General features: G+C 42.6%; 1 protein-coding gene across 30 annotated transcripts in view; it reads right to left on the bottom strand.

Moving 5' to 3' along the window:
• The window catches only part of DOCK9 (dedicator of cytokinesis 9), a 342,320-nt gene that overhangs the window by 73,459 nt on the left and 251,185 nt on the right, over positions 1-17,676 (bottom strand). For 19 of the 30 annotated variants that reach the window (XM_066380629.1, XM_066380647.1, XM_066380638.1 and 16 more), the window contains exons 28-33: positions 16,515-16,661; positions 16,213-16,296; positions 15,456-15,567; positions 10,284-10,462; positions 9,924-10,037; positions 2,605-2,725 (exon numbers count right to left, since the gene is read on the bottom strand). In XM_066380629.1, coding sequence (XP_066236726.1) covers positions 2,605-2,725; positions 9,924-10,037; positions 10,284-10,462; positions 15,456-15,567; positions 16,213-16,296; positions 16,515-16,661 — 757 coding nt within the window. Of the gene's footprint in view, positions 1-2,604; positions 2,726-9,923; positions 10,038-10,283; positions 10,463-15,082; positions 15,125-15,455; positions 15,568-16,212; positions 16,297-16,514; positions 16,662-17,676 lie in introns of all 30 variants that reach the window. The other 11 variants (XM_066380623.1, XM_066380626.1, XM_066380634.1 and 8 more) reach the window with 1 other exon arrangement.

Below are 17,676 nucleotides of genomic sequence, written 5' to 3'. Positions count from 1 at the left end.
GAAGGGGGGGGGGGGGTGGAGAAGCAAATGGGCGCTTCTCGTATGTGCCCTGGCCGGGAATCGAACCAGGGTCCCCCGCACGCCAAGCCGACACTCTACCGCTGAGCCAACCAGCCAGGGCCGAGAATGTGTACCTTTTAAAATGAATGCAATCTCAGAGTATCCAGCAATAAATCAGTTTTAGAAATTTTCATGTACTGTGTTCCACAGACATTTTAAAAAACTGCCAAGAGCACATTCTTAGTATGCACGGAAAGAGAATTTCTTCTAAATGAAGATGTAAGGAGAAAGTCTGTTCTTGAAGGATAAGCCCTGAACTAAAGTTAACTGGAAACTCCTTGGTGAATAACAGAAGAGTTGCTAAAGCTTCCAGAAAACAACTTGTAAGCCCAGTTCATAGGTGGGGCTTCCCAGACAGCCATTCCTAAAAGGCAACAAGGATTTAAGTAATTAAAGATGGGGCAAAATATACTTTAGATAAAGCCTGGATATGAGTAAGTCTGCTGCATGAATTCCTATGAAGAGTTAATTCAGTTCTTGAAAAGACACTAAATCAGTCTCAAGTACTTTTCATTACTTCACTATGGACACAGAGTATTGAAGGCCATTATGCCACTCAAGTCAGCTGAAGATACCCAATGGTTCATCTGTATATTCCCAATGCATCCCAAACCCTAACAAGGTGAATTGGAAAATAAAGTCAGAGTCATAACATCACTTCATTCTAGTTTGACCATTTCCAGTCTTCAATCCTACAGGGTTCTTGGTCAGGGAGTTAAGATTTCTACACATTCCTGAGCCGTGGGACTCATTTAATTGGCAACTAAGAGTATGTCACAAAGCATAACTAATGCTAAAGAACTGTGTTTACTATAATGGCATTCAAATATCAACAATGAGTGTTTACCATGCCAAGCACTGTACACATCATCTTAGCTCTTTATCCCTCGTAGTGTCTCTGTGTTGGAGATGTGAACACAGGGTGAAGAGGAGAGAAATTTTGGTCATGGCTATTAGTAAACGGTGGAGTCTGGGTCCAAGCCACATGTGTCCGACTTGAAGCCACTGCTGTGAACTACAACAGACAAAACTCTCTGAAGACAGCCACTTTTCCAGTTCCAGAACTGGCTGGGTGCGTGGGCAGAGCAAGGCAAAGAAGACAGAGCAGAGGTCCCAAAAGAATATGTAATGGAAACACTGGGTGCCAGGCTCTGCTCTTAGCATTGTGCATGAATTAACAAATGAGGTAAGTGTAACTGTGAAAAACATATGAACATAAGATTAAGGATCGGTATTGTAGGGTAAATTTGGGCATTAACATGAGGTTTCCAGTTTTACAGTCTGCCAAGTTCCATCAGCTACATGAAATAGCATGTTAACAAGAACATAAAAAGTAAGAAGATAAACTCAGAATGAACAACAGTCCTGCAAATTAATCAGCTAAAGGCCTGCCCTTTGCTCTGACTTGAGAGTTAGTCCCACTACTGGTCAGTCTAAGCACTACCCGTGGCAGGAGGTTTCTTTATTCCAAGTGTTACAGAAGAGACAGGGATAAAGACAGAATTCAGTTGTGTCTGTGACAATGCTGTGAAGACATATTTCTGTATTATTTTCTTTATGCAGGAGCTGGCACAGAGGCTCAATTATTCAGAATATTAGTAAGTGCATTCTCAGAGAAACTCCTCTGTTTGGATCTTGATTCACGCTGTTTTCTGCCTCGCAGGGACTGTCTTTACATTACAGCAAACAGGAAAAATATTCCAGGGGAGATTTTATTTTATTTATTTTTTATTTTTTTATTTTTTATTTTTTTGTTTTTTACAGAGACAGAGAGAGTCAGAGAGAGGGATAGACAGGGACAGACAGACAGGAACGGAGAGATGAGAAGCATCAATCATTAGTTTTTCATTGCACATTGCAACACCTTAATTGTTCATTGATTGCTTTTTCATATGTGCCTTGACTGTGGGCCTTCAGCAGACTGAGTAACCCCTTGCTGGAGCCAGCGACCTTGGGCTCAAGCTGGTGAGCTTTTGCTCAAACCAGATGAGCCCGTGCTCAAGCTGGTGACCTCAGGTCTCGAACCTGGGTCTTCCGCATCCCAGTGTGACGCTCTATCCACTGCGCCACTGCCCGGTCAGGCCAGGGGAGATTTTAGAAACCAATTTCAGGACTGTACTCTGTCATAAACCCCTAACCCTTTTAGGAATTACTCTCACATTTCATCTCAATTCATAACACTACAAATAAATCCTACCATCACCCCCCCCCACACACACACACCTGCAAAGAGATTCCTTTTCTAGAAGCATAAATACTCCAATTTCTAGATTTATAATGATAAATTAACTTAAGCATTAACAAAAACCCAACAGTACAAATATGGGATCAAGTGTACTATATTCAGGACTCAGGAGAATCTGGGATCTCTGCTTCAGTGTAGAGTTAGTTAAGGGGTTTCAGTTGCTACCTATCAAAACCAGGGAAGCAATATTCAAAGAGAATCTCAGACTTGCAAGTTCTAATCTGAAAGCTAACACACTATTGGACTAAAGACACTCTGGAATTACACTAGAGAGAAGCAGAGAAGAGCACGTGCGTTACCGATGCCGGAGATCGCGCCAAAGAGATCTTTGTGCAGGTTGTTGTCCAGGGTGTTTCCAGACTTCTGCGGCGTCACTAACGGGTTCATGGCTGGCAAAGTCAGGGACTCCTCCTTCACAGTCTGCCACAGGGGAAGAAGAGAAATATTCAAAGCTGATTTAAAAAGACTCCTCAACGGATCTGGGAAGTGTGAGGGCAAGTGTTAGAACGAAACAGCCTGACAAGTGAAATGTGCGCGTGTGGGCGCAGCAGCCACACGGGATATGAGAGGGAGGAAGGTGGCCGGTGGGTCAGAGAAAGAGCAGGGAGAAGGGAGCACAGAATATTTCAAGTCTGGCGGGGGGCGGACTCAGAAATTTTGGCCCATAAACTCATTTCTTTCCCCAGAAGGTCTGGAATCCTTCCCTTTCCACGGCTCTGACATCCAACATTTCTTTAAATTATTTTGGTATGGTTTATTTTTTCCTTCAGAAAAAGCATCACGTGCTCTTTCTAACTGGAACACTGGTGTTTCTCTCACGTTGAAAATCCTCCCGCGTGAGCAGCAGCGACTTACAAGAGCAGCAGTGGAGGACCTCTGCACATGGGGAGCTTCAGTTAGAACTCTCCATTCATGAAGAAAATGTGAATTTTATGAAAAGGATTTTACTTGGTGCAAGCCAAGGAAAGACCTTGTGCTCTGTTCTCAGAACATAGGCAGTACAGAGAGACAGCATTATGCCCTAAATTACTTATTCTGATTAGACAATGTTTAGAGAATGCATGTGTGAAATACACTGTTATACAGAGTGAGATAAGTGTGGTGCAGTTCATTTAAAGGCAGTGGAAGTTTATGCCCTTTGGAGCTACAAAAAGCATTCTATAAATAAGGCTCATTTCAGTGCATCATTATTCAGATATATTTGGAGGTGGAGAGTAAAAAAAATGGAACAATGTTTTGAGATAATTTCTGGGATCATTCTTCAGTCAACTTAATTTCCAATACATTTTTAAATGACAGAAGATAATATAAATTAAGGTGGGTCAGTTCTTGGAGGTGGGGCCTTGTGTCACTCATCTTGGCCTCTCTGACATCTGGCTTGACTTTCCAATTTTACAGAGAGACTGTAGCCCAGAGGTATGCTGGGAAAACAGCTGTGTTAGCATGTTTTCTTGCACTGTGTATGATTAGTGAGTGAACATGTGGCAGAGCCATGTGTGCAGAGCTTATGTAAGGCCACGAATGATTTGACTCAGGGTGGATTTCAAATTGCTTGCCCACCACTGTGAGGGGCCGTTTTGCTGTTTGTTTGCCTTCTGCCATGAGAAGTAGTTTTCACCTGCCCATTTGCTTGTCCGCTGCTGTGAGACTTACTAATAAACGGGAATAGCCCACCACTTTCTGGCCCTTTTTGTCTGCCCAAATCCAAAATGAACCTGCCTGGCCTCAGCCACTGGCATTTCATCTGGTTTAGTGGGCAGGATTTGGATCAGATTAGTATGGAGCTGTTAATATCCTTAAAGGGTGGCATACAACAATAATCAAAACAGCATGGTATTGGCAGAAAAATAGACACTCAGACCAATGGAACAGAATAGAAAGCCCAGAAATAAAACCACATATATATGGTCAAATAATCTTTGATAAAGGGGCCAACAACACACAATGGAGAAAAGAAAGCCTCTTCAACAAATGGTGTTGGGAAAACTGGAAAGCCATATGCAAAAGAATGAAACTCGACTACAGCCTGTCCCGGTGTACTAAAATTAATTCAAAATGGATCAAAGACCTAAATATAAGATCTGAAACAATAAAGTACATAGAAGAAGACATAGGTACTAAACTCATGGATCTGGGTTTTAAAGAACATTTTATGAACTTGACTCCAATGGCAAGAGAAGTGAAGGCAAAGATAAATGAATGGGACTACATCAGAATAAAAAGTTTTTGCTCAGCAAGAGAAACTGATAAAAAATAAACAGACAGCCAACTAAATGGGAAATGTTATTTTCAAACAACAGCTCAGATAAGGGCCTAATATCCAAAATTTACAAAGAACTCATAAAACTCAACAACAAACAAACAAACAATCCAATAAAAAAATGGGAAGAGGACATGAACAGACACTTCTCCCAGGAAGAAATACAAATGGCCAACAGATATATGAAAAGATGCTCAGCTTCATTAGTTATTAGAGAAATGCAAATCAAAACTGCAATGAGATACCACCTCACACCTGTTAGATTAGCTATTATCAACAAGACAGGTAATAGCAAATGTTGGAGAGGCTGTGGAGAAAAAGGAACCCTCATCCACTGTTGGTGGGAATGTAAAGTAGTACAACCATTATGGAGGAAAGTATGGTGGTTCCTCAAAAAACTGCAAATAGAACTACCTTATGACCCAGAAATCCCTCTACTGGGTATATACCCCAAAACCTCAGAATCATTGATACGTAAAGACACATGTAGCCCCATGTTCATAGCAGCACTGTTCACAGTGGCCAAGACATGGAAACAACCAAAAAGCCCTTCAATAGAAGACTGGATAAAGAAGATGTGGCACATATACACTATGGAATACTACTCAGCCATAAGAAATGATGACATTAGATCATTTACAGCAAAATGGTGGGATCTTGATAACATTATACGGAGTGAAATAAGTAAATCAGAAAAAAACAAGAACTACATGATTCCATACATTGGTGGAACATAAAAACAAGACTAAGAGACATGGACAAGAGTGTGGTGGTTACCAGGGGTCGGGGAGGGAGGACGAAGGAGGGAGGGAGGGAGAGAGTTAGGGGGAGGGGGAGGGGCACAGAGAAAACTAGATATAGGGTGACGGAGGACAATCTGACTCTGGGCAAGGGGTATGCAACATAATTTAATGACAAGATAACCTAGACATGTTTTCTTTGAATATATGTACCCTGAATTATTAATGTCATCCCATTAACATTAATAAAAATTTATAAAAAAAAAAAAAGAAAAAAAAAAGGGGTGGCATAGAAGAGTGGGTGTTCTTGAGCATGTGGTTCCTGATGGCTACCCTGTTGGGGGTTATGAGCTGGGTGTCTTTTACAGCTTGGTGAGCAGAAACTGAAAACTCTGTGAGAGGCCACCCAAGTTGGAGAACTCCAGTATGGGCTTGAGATTGAGAACAACAATGGCTTTAACTGCAACAGTTGCAGGAGAAGAAGACTGACCACTTTCAAGAGCTTCACTGTGAAATGCAGGCTGAATACCAATGGTGCTTGGAACTGGAATGGTCGCTGGAGAATGACTTGCAGATTCAAGAGCTTCAGTTTGCCCTTGAAGCAGAACGCTGGCACCAGCAGTTGTTAGAGAAACAACTCTGGGTTCAAGAGCTCCAGTTATAGCTTCAGGCCAAGAGCCAGCAGCCGCAAGAGCCGAAGTGGTCACTGAAGGAGCTGCATTTGTGCCAGCAGAGTGGCTCTGAGTCAGCATTAGAAGGCATTTCAAAGTCCTCCTCTTCTGAGGAGGTGGAGGTTGGGGATGAAACTGCTGTCAGCAGACTCAGAGCCCAGCTGGTTGTCACATAGAAGCTAAAAATCCAGCCACCAAAAGTGCCTCAGGGGCAGGCACAACCCCATCTGCAAGTAGGGGAGCACTCTGTGGTCCAGCCCTACGCCCAGACAGAGTTGATGGAGTTAGGGGAGAAATTCAGGCAGAAACCCACCAAGTCCCTGGAAGCTTGGTTGCTGCAATTGTGGGACATAGGGGGTGGATGGCATCATGCTCTCTGGAAGAGAGATGGGAGAAGTCAGCCACCACTACCACACATTCCTCCTTGAGGCAGCATCTTTAGAACTGCCACGAGGACTCAAGAAACCATACCCTATTAGAATGAGTGGTGGCTGCCATTTACACAGTCTGGCAAAGGCTGGAGACTTGCCAAGGGCAGTGAGTCAGTGGCGGTTGTATACTGAGCCGCAGCAGATCCTCCAGGAAACAGGTATGAAGAATGCTGCTTTCAACTTGAGGTCCCATGGGCCAGATGAGAAAGTATTTACAGCAGGGATGAGGGACCTTATTCTCTGTAGCACCCCATCAGCCCTTTTTGGGTCACTAGTGGTTGTCTTGAGCCCCTCTGTGGGGCAGCCCATCAGCATGGTTGCACAGACAGTGGTAGACTTGGGGGAGGTAGAGGCAGCACGGAACCATAGGCTGTGCGGACTGCTGCCCATGCTGCTCCCATGACTAACAGGAGAAATGGGCCTGTGAAGGTTGCCTGAATACAGATGTGGGTAGATCTGATTGCAGCCAGGGAAGATAGGAGAAATTAGATGGCAGGTCTAACAGAGTCCTGTTAGAGCTTTGGTGACAGCTTAAGCCAGAACAGAGGTTCCAGCCATTGAAAAAGCAGGGAAAGCGGGCAGCCCTGGCACCTGCCAAGAAAGTTTCTGGTATTTAGGTTGCACAGTTGCAGGATTTTATGATGGAAAGAGTAGAGGGACAGGAAGACCCCCAAGCCCCTTTGTTCTAGTTTGAATAGGGGGGAGGCCGAGGGAAACATCTAATGGGTACGGGTTGGGACAGGAGGCCCCATGTGAAATTGGCAATCCACTTATCCCCTTCTAATGTGCAGCAGGTGTTGGCCTTAGAAGATAATAGGTGCTTTTTTTGCAGCAGCAGCTGAGAGAACTGTCAAGGTGGCACAGGCCTTAAATGCATTTGGCCCCACCAGGCCTTGTAAGCTTGCTGAGGGGTTTGGATGGGGCTTGTAGCAACAGACAGAGTGCTTATGGAAAGGAGCTAAGGTCCGTTAATAAAGAGCTGTATGGCTAGTTGACCTTTTTTTTCCTTTTCAAGATTTTATTTATTCACTTTAGAGAGGGGAGTGAGAGAGAAAGAGAGAGAGAGAGAGAAAGAAGGGGGAAGAAGCAAGAAACATCAACTCCCATATATGTCTTGACCAGGAAGCCCAGGGTTTTGAACTGGCAACCTCAGTGTTCCAGGTTGATGCTTTATCCACTGCTCCACCACAGGTCAGGCCTGTAATGGACCTTTACCTTGGTAATTTGCACAGATTGCTGGGCTGTCTATCATGGACTGATCATTGAGTGCTGTAATGAAGTCCTTTTTTTTTTTTTCAGAGATTGAGATAGATAGGGACAGACAGACAGGAACAGAGAGAGATAAGCATCAATCATTACTTTTTCATTGCAACTCCTTAGTTGTTCATTGATTGCTTTCTCGTATGTGGCTTGACTGTGGGGCTACAGCAGACGAGTAACCCTTTGCTCGAGCCATCGACCTTGGGCTTAAGCTGGTGAGCTTTGCTCAAACCAGATGAGCCCGTGCTCAAGCTGGCGACCTTGGGATCTCGAACCTGGGTCCTCCGCATCCCAGTCCGACGCTCTATCCACTGCGCCACCGCCTGGTCAGGCTGTAACGGACTCTTGAAACAGGAACTGCAATAAAGGGGGGCACCAGCTCACTTGCTGGACGGATATTCCATTTGTGGACAGTATGAGAGACACTGACGGGGTGCTGCAGCACCTGTTGAGGCCCTCTTGAACCAGGAAGCTGCACCCATACAGTTATAGAGATGCACCAAGGACACTTTAATGGTCATGGCCCTGGACACCTCCCACCTACCATGGGATAGGGGGCCAGAGGTGGGCCTCCAGTTAACTCCCTGGGCAGAGTGCTCAGGGAGACATTGTGAAGGGCACCTTTGTAATTATGTCATTTTTTTGGTATAGTGTGTGCCTTTGTAATTTGGTTGCTATAGTCTGTACTGTTTCTGTTTACGTAATGTCCCTCACTTCTTACATAGGGACCATTGCAGAAGATTCCTGTCATGTACATTTTGAGGTGAGCAACCCTAAAGGGGTGGATTGGTAGGAAAACAGCTGTGTTAGGCTTGCTCACTTGCACTTTGCATGATTACTGTGTAAGCACGTGGCAGAGCCATGTGTGCATAACTTATGTAAGGCTACGGGTGATTCGACTCAGGGTGGATTGTGGATTGCGGATCGCCTCCCTGCCACGGTGAGGGGCTGTTCTGCTGTTCATTCTCCTGCTGCTGTGAGCAGCAGTTTCCCCGTGGCTGTCTGCTCGACCACCATTCTGAGAATCTATAAAATGGAAATAGCCTGCTGCTCTCCGGCTCTGCAGCGCCTCTACTGTCTGCTGAATCCAGTGTGGACCTGCCTAGCGTTATAAGGTGGCTGTGTTTCGATTACAATCAGAACTGGGGTTAGCACTGAGCTTTCCTAACACACAGGTTAGAACTATGCCCCCCCCTTTTTTGAACCTACCTGCTCTGTAAAGATTTGTTGACTACACAAAGAAGATTCTTATGTTTTACAAGATATTGGGAGATTAGGAAAACATGGCTTTCAGAATGATTTTTTTAAAATTAAGTGAGAGGCAGGGAGGCAGAGACAAACTCCCACATGCGTCCTGATCAGAATCTACCTGGCAAGCCCCCTACTGGGTTATACTCTGCCCATCTGGGCCCCTGCTCTGTTGCTCAGCAACCAAGCTATTTTAGCACCTGAGGTGAAGTCATAGAGCCATCCTCAGTGCCTGGGGCCAACTTTGCTCGAACCATTTGAGCCATGGCTGCGGAGAGGAGGGAGGGTGGTGGAGAAGCAGATGGTTGCTTTTCCTGTGTACCCTGACTGGGAATCAAACTTGGGACTTCCATAGGCTGGGCCAGTGCTCTACCACTGAGCCAACTGGCCAGAGCCCAAATGATTTTTAATAGTGGAAGGTTTACTGATTGACCCCACCTTATCCAGAAATACAATTTACTAAGTATTATTACTGTTTTCATGGCAACAACAACAACAAAAAAAGAGAATAGGTATGTCCTGGGTTGCATAGTATCCCCCCAAATTCATATCCATCCAGAACCTCAGAATGTGGCTTTATTTGGAAATAGGGTCTTTGCATATGCAATTAAGATATAAGGTGAGATGAAATCATCCTGCATCAGGATGACCCTTAACCCAATCAATTGCTAGTATCCTTCTAAGAAAAGGAGAGGACACCAGACACACAGACACACCAGGAAGAAGGCCATGTGAAGATGGAGGTTGAGATGTAATGATACAGCCACAAGCCACAGAATGCAAGGATTTCAGGCAACCCCCCAGAAGGGAGGAGAGAGGAGGAAACAGACCCTTCACCCAGAGCCTCCAGAAGGAACCAGCCCTGCTGACACCTTGATTTTGGACTTATGGCCTCCTGGCTCTGAGAGAGTAAACTTTTGCTGTTTTGGGCCATCCCATTTGTGATACCTTGTTAGGGAGTGATGGGAAACAAAGACAGGCTGAGTACATGTGAACATGCTTACGTACACTGCCGGGGTTCACGGGGAAGGGTGACACGTCTCTCACATTGATCCGCTGGACGTTTTCAATCAGCAGACCAAACAGAGGCAGGTAGAGAGTGGCTATTCTGGCTTGATGGCTCTGTAACAGAGGCACACCGTACAAGTTAGCCCCAGGCTCTGAGAGTTTAATGGCAGACCGAGCTGGAACTAGCTAGCTACTATATTTAGATGCTTGCTATAAAAGACTGCTAGTCGATTTTACTGCATGAACAAAGAAAAGTCTTAATGCTGTTACTACTAATTTTCTAATTGGTTATGGCCTTCATGTTACTCAAAATAAAGGACACTGAGCACTCTCTACTTCCTTCTCCGGGGGACCACTCACCCTTGAAGTGTATCTGTCATCAAAGGAATGCTTAACCAGCAGGTTCTTGAGCACACCGATGGCGATCAGCCGGACCTCCCTGAACTCCTGCAGGGCGGCCCCCACCTCCCTCAGTAACAGTCCCACCAAGAAATGGTTTCTGCAGAACTCATCTGTCAGCGAGTAGTCGAGCTGAAGATCTGAAATGAGGGTTGAAACTGCTTTAGTTAGAGAGAATGTACCACTCTCGGAATAAAATAAAAACCAAATCCATCCTCCACATTTGGTCCACACTGGGGGTGCCAATAGATGATGAGACTTGGCTTCCAATGGGAAAAGTTTGATGATCTAAAATACTGCTTTACTTCTTAGCACATGGAGCTCTTAAATGAAAACAAAATTTAAATACAAACAATTGCACTGGACTTTGAAGCATGTTACGCCCTATAGAATTACGTTAGTGAGTGGTATTAGTACCAATATTTGGAACACAGATCAACATATTATATTACAAATATAATTCTGTTATTAACATGAAGTTTAAAAAGTTATCATACTGACAGTATTATAGAGGAATGGTCTATGGATAACAAAGATGTAATTAAAAGAAGAATACATGGTCTATTAAAATATTCTTTACTAAATGAGTTCATTTACTCATTTTCTGGTCATTAATGCCTATATTCACCCATTAAAATCCAATATGTTTAAAATTAACAAGTTAATTAATATATAACCTATTTATTTTGCTATCACTGAATAAAGAACTTATTTAATGCAGAATTTAAAAAATATACTCAACACCTCTAAAAGCAAATAAAAAGCTAGTATAAATTAAAATGAAAAGGGCCAAAACACTAACCCAAACTAGTCAATCATCTGCAATTTAAATGACAAAACCAGAAGCTCTTCAGGAAGAGAGATCGAAGCAAATGTGAAATCTACTGAAAGAGGGCAAATAAAAGCAACTAAACATCTTTCTGAAGCTGAGATATACTCCTTTTCAGTAAGCTCTAGCCAGGACTTCAATTCTTATACTGAGTCCGTTGCCAGAGGAAAATCTATAGACCTCTCCTTTTCCCTTAATTTCCTATTAGTTACTCTAAACCTATCCAAAATACTGACCCACATCCTATGAAACCTTTTAGCAGAAGCAACAGAAAGATTATTTATCTTTTCAGAATAATTATGTCCAGTCTGCATTAAGCTCAGTTTATCCAAAAGACAGTTCACAGCTTAAATTCACATAAACCCCTTAGAAGAAAGCTATTTATGGGTTTAACTGCATGCATATGTGCATATGTGCATATGTGCACATGCGGGGGGGGGGGGGCAGTGAAAAGGGAGAGAGGAAGGAGAACGCTAAAAAATACTTATTTCTAATGCTGAGCTTGCCCAGTCAAGGCACATATGAGAAGCAAGTTCTATCAGTTGATGTTTCCTGCCCCCCCTTCTCTCTCTCTCCTCTCTCTAAAATCAATAAATAAAATCTTTTTTTTTTTTAAGTGAGAGGAGGGGAGATAGTGAGACAGACTCTCACATGTACCTTGACTGGAATCTACCTGGCAACACTGTCTTGGGCCATTGCTTGAATCAACAGAGCTATTTTTAGCACCTGAGGCTGATGCTCAGACCACCGAACTATCCTCAGTGCCTGGTGCCAATGTTCTAAGCCAGTGGTTCTCAAAGTGTGTGCCAGGGTGCAATGGTGTGCCCTAGAAGATTTCCAGGTGCACCCTATGGTATTCCAGAGAAATATGTGCCTGTTGGGGACCAAAAAACCAACAGGGTGTTTAGGGTTTAGATTTGGGGGGGACAGAGGTGTGGGGAATTGGCTATAAATTGACAGTCTGTCCAACACCCCACCTCACTTGCCTGATTAGGTTGCAAAAGGCTGTTAAGCTGTGGTGCTGGATTGTTTACACTACCCCCCATGTTCCCTGGAAAGACTGGACGCAAATTTCTCCTATCCTTTGTTTGGTGTAAAGTTAAGATGATATGTATGGTAGGGATTTCGGATTGATGATTAAACATAAAGAATTGTCTTTTGAAGCTTTCTGGATTTCTATAAAAGAAGAATATGTGGCAATATCTAAAAAAGCCTTGAACATTTTACTACAGTTTTCAACATCCTATTTATGTGAATTAGGATTTTTCTACCTCAACACAATTAAGAGTAAAAAGAGAGGAATTCTTCAATGTATTGACAAGGAAATGAGAGTTTGCCTTTCAAATACATGCCCAAAACACTGAAGAAATCGCTAGGACACATCAGGCTCATGGTTCTCATAAACACAAGAATGAAAAAAACTTAACACATTTGCTCTGGGACCTGAGAATTTACTAAATCTTACTAAGAATGCATCTATATATATAAAAAGATAAACTTTTTTGTCTTTTTAAATTTTTTAACCCTTTTTACGAATTCTAAAAAGCATAACTCAAAAAATGTAACGTAAAAAATGTTTTTAATATCAAAATAAATTTAATTTTGTCGTATTTATTTCGTTTAATTACCATAAAAGCACGCTTGGACTTTATATTTTTTTCTTTAATATTTGACTTAATTATTATAACATTTCTCAGAAATTTGTATATAGTGCGCCTACAATTATTTGTTGGATTTTAAATGTGCCCCAACTTCAAAAAGTTTGAGAACCACTGCTCTAACCAATTGAGATACTGGCTGCAGGAGGAGAAAAGAGAGAGCAGGGGGAGCCGGAAGGGGAGAGAAGCAGATGGTCACTTCTCCTGTGTGCCCTGACTGGGAGTCGAACCTGGGACGTCCATACATGAGGCAATACATAGCTCTATCCACTGAGCCAACCGGCCAGGGCCAATAAAATGTTTTAAAAAAAAAAGAAGACTTATTTCTACCAATATAAGGTAAATTATCTGTAGGTGCCAATGCCCATCTGCCTGGGGCAGTCCCTCTTGTCACCTAATACCCGGCACTCTACTAAGAGTTTGTGCCAGTCTCTAGGCATCTGAAGGATTTCCATTTCACTCAGTTCTGCAGGATAAACAACTGGGCCCCATTGGGTCAGAGTGGAAGGCAGGCATTAGTCCACATTCACTGTCCAACCACCGGGTATAAAGAGCTGCTCTCAGCACCCTGACAGGTGAAAGAAAAAGATAGTCATGGTCCTCAAGTACAGGGGGGCTGGTAATCACTGTGAGGTGAGGCAGGGTGTGACGAGGTTTAAAGTGCAGGGTGAGGAAGAGACCTCACAGCACCAAGTGGGAGGTGCTAAGTGACTGGCTAGGGAGGAGATAAGGATATCCCCAGGGAGGTGGCTATCTGAGGTTGGAGGGTGTCAGGGGTAGGCTTGTCATGTCGGAGGAGCTGGAAATAGCAGCTGTGTCTGAAATTGGGGGAACTGTGCTGGGCAAGACCAGACAGCAGAGCCGGAGTTAGATCTGAGAAAACTGGCGGTTACTTCAGCCCAGAATGTTCTCCAGATGTATGCTTGGCTTAACCCCTCACTTGAGTCAGATTACCATTTTCTGGTCACCCTATCTCGAATGTCACCCCTCTTCACATTCCCTTTCCTTGCTCTGTTTTTCTGTCCTTAGCAACTACCAGTTTAACATTCTATATATTTCCCTTAGATAAAACAGCCAGGGATGATTATCCTTGTGTGGATAAAAAAAGGGGTTCTATGGAAAGTAACATCTCAGAGTGATCTGATCACAAATTCCTAATTGGGCAGACCACAATGAGTAGTGATGCCCCAGGCACACAACTGTTTTAGTAGAAGGCTTATCTGCCTTAAGGAAGACCTATCCGTTGCTTTGGTGCATGTAGGTTACATTCCTTTGAAATGAGGGTCACCCTCCTGAAGAAAGCATATATTCTTGCTAACTATCCTGTCATCTCACCCCCACCTCGCTCTCTCCCACCTTCATGTAATCTTCCTTCCGTCCCCTCAGTATAAAATGCATAAAGGAAGCTGCTGCCATTCTAAGAAGTGTTTGAGACCTTGCTTCCTGGCAATTGTCATCAGTTTGGCTCAAATAAAATCTTACAGAAATTCTTCACAGGTTTGGACATTTTTATGCGGACGCTTGTCCACAATTGTATACCAAGGCTAAACATAGTCGGTGCTGGGTAAATATTTGTTGAAGCCCGGACGCCAACTCCAGGGCCTCAATCCCTCTTCTCATTCCTTAAAAACCAGTCTGTTGAGGAAGGTATTTATGTCTCTGAATGAACGCCTTTGCACATGGCTCTCTGAACTGCAGAGTCACTTCATTTCGGTGTTATTCATAGTTTAGTGGCATCCCCCCCTTTTTCTCTCCTTTAGCACAAATAATCCTGAGCACATACAGGCACTAGGCCTCACAGAGACCACCTGACAGACCCGGCAGACTGCTTTGATTTACTCAGTGAAGATAAAGGAGTCACGATAAGCTGAATTTAAAAAGAGGATACAGGACAGTTAATCAAGCCTCAACATGCAAACATAAAAAGCATGTGAAAAGCCATGTTGCTTGTGACTTAGGTTACTGCCACCACTATGGACAGGGGCTACAAAAAAGGTGGAATAGTGAGGCAGGGCTTTCTGTTTGTTTTGCTTCTTAAAGAAACATCCTAGAGGACCCAGAGCAAAAAGCAAGATGCCTCCCTGGGACGTCACAGCAATGTCTTAGCTACTGTGAGAACACATTCACTGGTTTCTCATGAGCTTAGAAACTGACTGAAGTGGATGGGAAATGCCTAGATGAATAGCATATGAAAGCATTTCAGCAATCACTTGCATTCTTTTTCTTTTAAAGGAGGAAAATGCAAGAAAGCAAGCATCACACCCCACACCTACCTACAGGAGTTTCATTTGACTCCACAGTTGGTGAAAGAACAGCTAATTCATGAGAAAAAAGGAAAAGTGAAACAAATAAAAATAAACTACAGCAAGTAAAATGGATTTCTATTGTTTAAGCAAAGGAATTTTTCAATGAAAAAGAGTCGCACTTTATGATCTGCACTCTGATAAGTTTGCTAAAAAGTAAACCCCCATAGAACATTTTATCAGTATTTTTCAAAATGGAAATTTAACTAGAAAAAAATTTAATCCATCAATGAAACAATACAAAAAAATTCTAATGTCATATTGGAATCAACTTTCATTTTATTAAAAATAAGTAACACCCTTAGTGAAAAGACTAAGTAAGTGTATGTGAAGGTAGAATTACCTTGGTATCTTTGAATCCTGCCTTTTCCAAATGGCATTGGTAAATTCAATGGAATATAATGTTCGTGATTGCACACCACACGGAGAAATTCAAACTTATATTCAAAGAGGGTCTGCAGGAAAAAAAAATTTAGTTCTAAGTTAAATACCTCACTGGATACTTTACACAGCATCCTAAAAAACCTGTAAGAAATAACAGACCCACTATATAACCTCTTGACCTTCTTGGAAGTGCATGCTCTATGCTACTTTAGATTTTAGAATGGCTGCACGGATATGTTTGAAAATTGAGAAGACATTTAATTGAGAAGACATTTCATTAAACAATGTTTTCCACCGACTTTCTGGGCATTTGTTATTTATGCCCCTCCTACTTCAAGAAAGGATTTCAGGCAGCTTATAATTACAGACACAGGCTGAATAAAATTTAAAAAATGAGTAAGAGGAAGCCCAAAGTTACTTCTATTACCTTGCTAAATAATGACTCCCAACTCAAATCCTTTTAGTTTTTCAGTTGAGAAGTCATTTCAGATGTTTATGAGAAAATCAAATAGATATGTTTATTTCACATTCAGAATCCCTGTGTTCCTAATATCCCACACATTAACGCAAATAAGTACTAGTTAGTGTCTTCATGAGGGGTAGCGAGTAGTAGCTCTGGCACTGAGTGAAAATTCTGATGTGAACAGAGAGAAATAGGGAGGTTCCTGGAAGGAGATCAGTGAGACTAAAAGAACAGCGTGTAACACACACACTACCTTTGGATCTCCAGGAGCAAAGCAGCTGATGTAGTTGTTGATCTGCTTAAAGACAAAGCCCCGGTCCATGAAGGTGAAACATCTCTGTGGACAAAATCCATAACGGTAAGTATTTAGGTCCAAACTTTTTGGAAAGCTGCGTTCTAATCAGACTTTATTGTTTATAAGTTTATCCTTTAGCATACACGTACACACACACTGACACTGACTGAGCAAACACCTAAGAACTACTATACACCAGTTACTCCAGAAAGAACAATTCCAGTCACTTCGCGGACACCCTCCTGCCTAGAGGTCCCCACCTTGACGAAGACAGCAAGGCTATGGTTTGCATTCTTGGATGCCTCTGGGTTATCTCGAAACTTCTGAGTGATGTGCGGCATCAGCATGTTCACAACAGTTTCCACGGCATGATGATAGGACGCAGGAAATCTCTGGTTTCGCAATACCTGATAAGAATTTAGACCAAACATTCATCACTTTTTAAATTGAAACCCTTTGGGTGAAAATATCTCACCTCTCGGTCTACTTAAAAAACTCAGCCTTCTAATCTTACTTGTCTGAAATTAGATAAGATGCATTATTCTTTCTTCTCTCAAAGTATGGTACAAATATTCTAACACTTCAAGGAAGTGCTGTGGCTTAGACCTGAGATGTCAAACTTCAGTGATAAAGATCACCCTGGAGATGTTTATAAAAGTGTGAGACGTGCCTGTGGCCAGAGACACTGACCAGGAGCTGCGTTTTTACTGAGTGCCTACTTTTGGTGATTCTAATGCCTATACCTTGCAGAGGTCTGTTGAGAAAACACTGCCTTCAGGATTGAAACTGAAGATATACAGATTGAAATTCCTTAGAAGCAGTCCTCTTCAAATTAATTTTATACAGTAATGTTTCCTCATCAGGAATGCTTACTTGAGGAATTACACGCAGACCACTCAACAATCAGCTACCACTTCCAAGATACCATGTATCTTGTACATGTCAGGAACTGCACAAGATATTTCTATGTACTTTTTCGTTAAATTATTATGAGATACCTTATGAGTTTAACCCTCATTCCTCAGTCAACTAACAGATATTCAAATCCAGATCTACCATGGAACCACTTAATAGGGCCTGAAATGTGAGGGGGACTGAGTTAGATGTTCCACACATTTATCCATTCATGCATGTGATTCGAACAGCCACCATAGGGGAATATTTTCATCCTCAAATTACAGATGAAGAAAGAGAAGCTTAAAGAGATTCAGTAATGAGTACTAACTGACCTTTAATACCTCTACTTGCCTTCTCTTTTTTTAGTGGTGGAGCCCTTGGGTTTTATGGGAGCAAACAGCAGTCCAACTGGAGACTACATTTCCCATCCTAACTTGTGGCTAGATAAGAACTACGTGACTGAGTTCTGGCCCATGGGCTGTACAAGGAAGTGATACATGCCTCTGTGAGCCACGCTCATAAAAG

Source organism: Saccopteryx leptura, chromosome 4 (assembly GCF_036850995.1).
Source record: "Saccopteryx leptura isolate mSacLep1 chromosome 4, mSacLep1_pri_phased_curated, whole genome shotgun sequence".
In the NCBI taxonomy this organism is placed as follows: Eukaryota; Metazoa; Chordata; class Mammalia; order Chiroptera; family Emballonuridae; genus Saccopteryx; species Saccopteryx leptura.
Note: the sequence above shows the minus strand (reverse complement) of the source record. Positions and strands in the feature narration are given on the sequence as shown.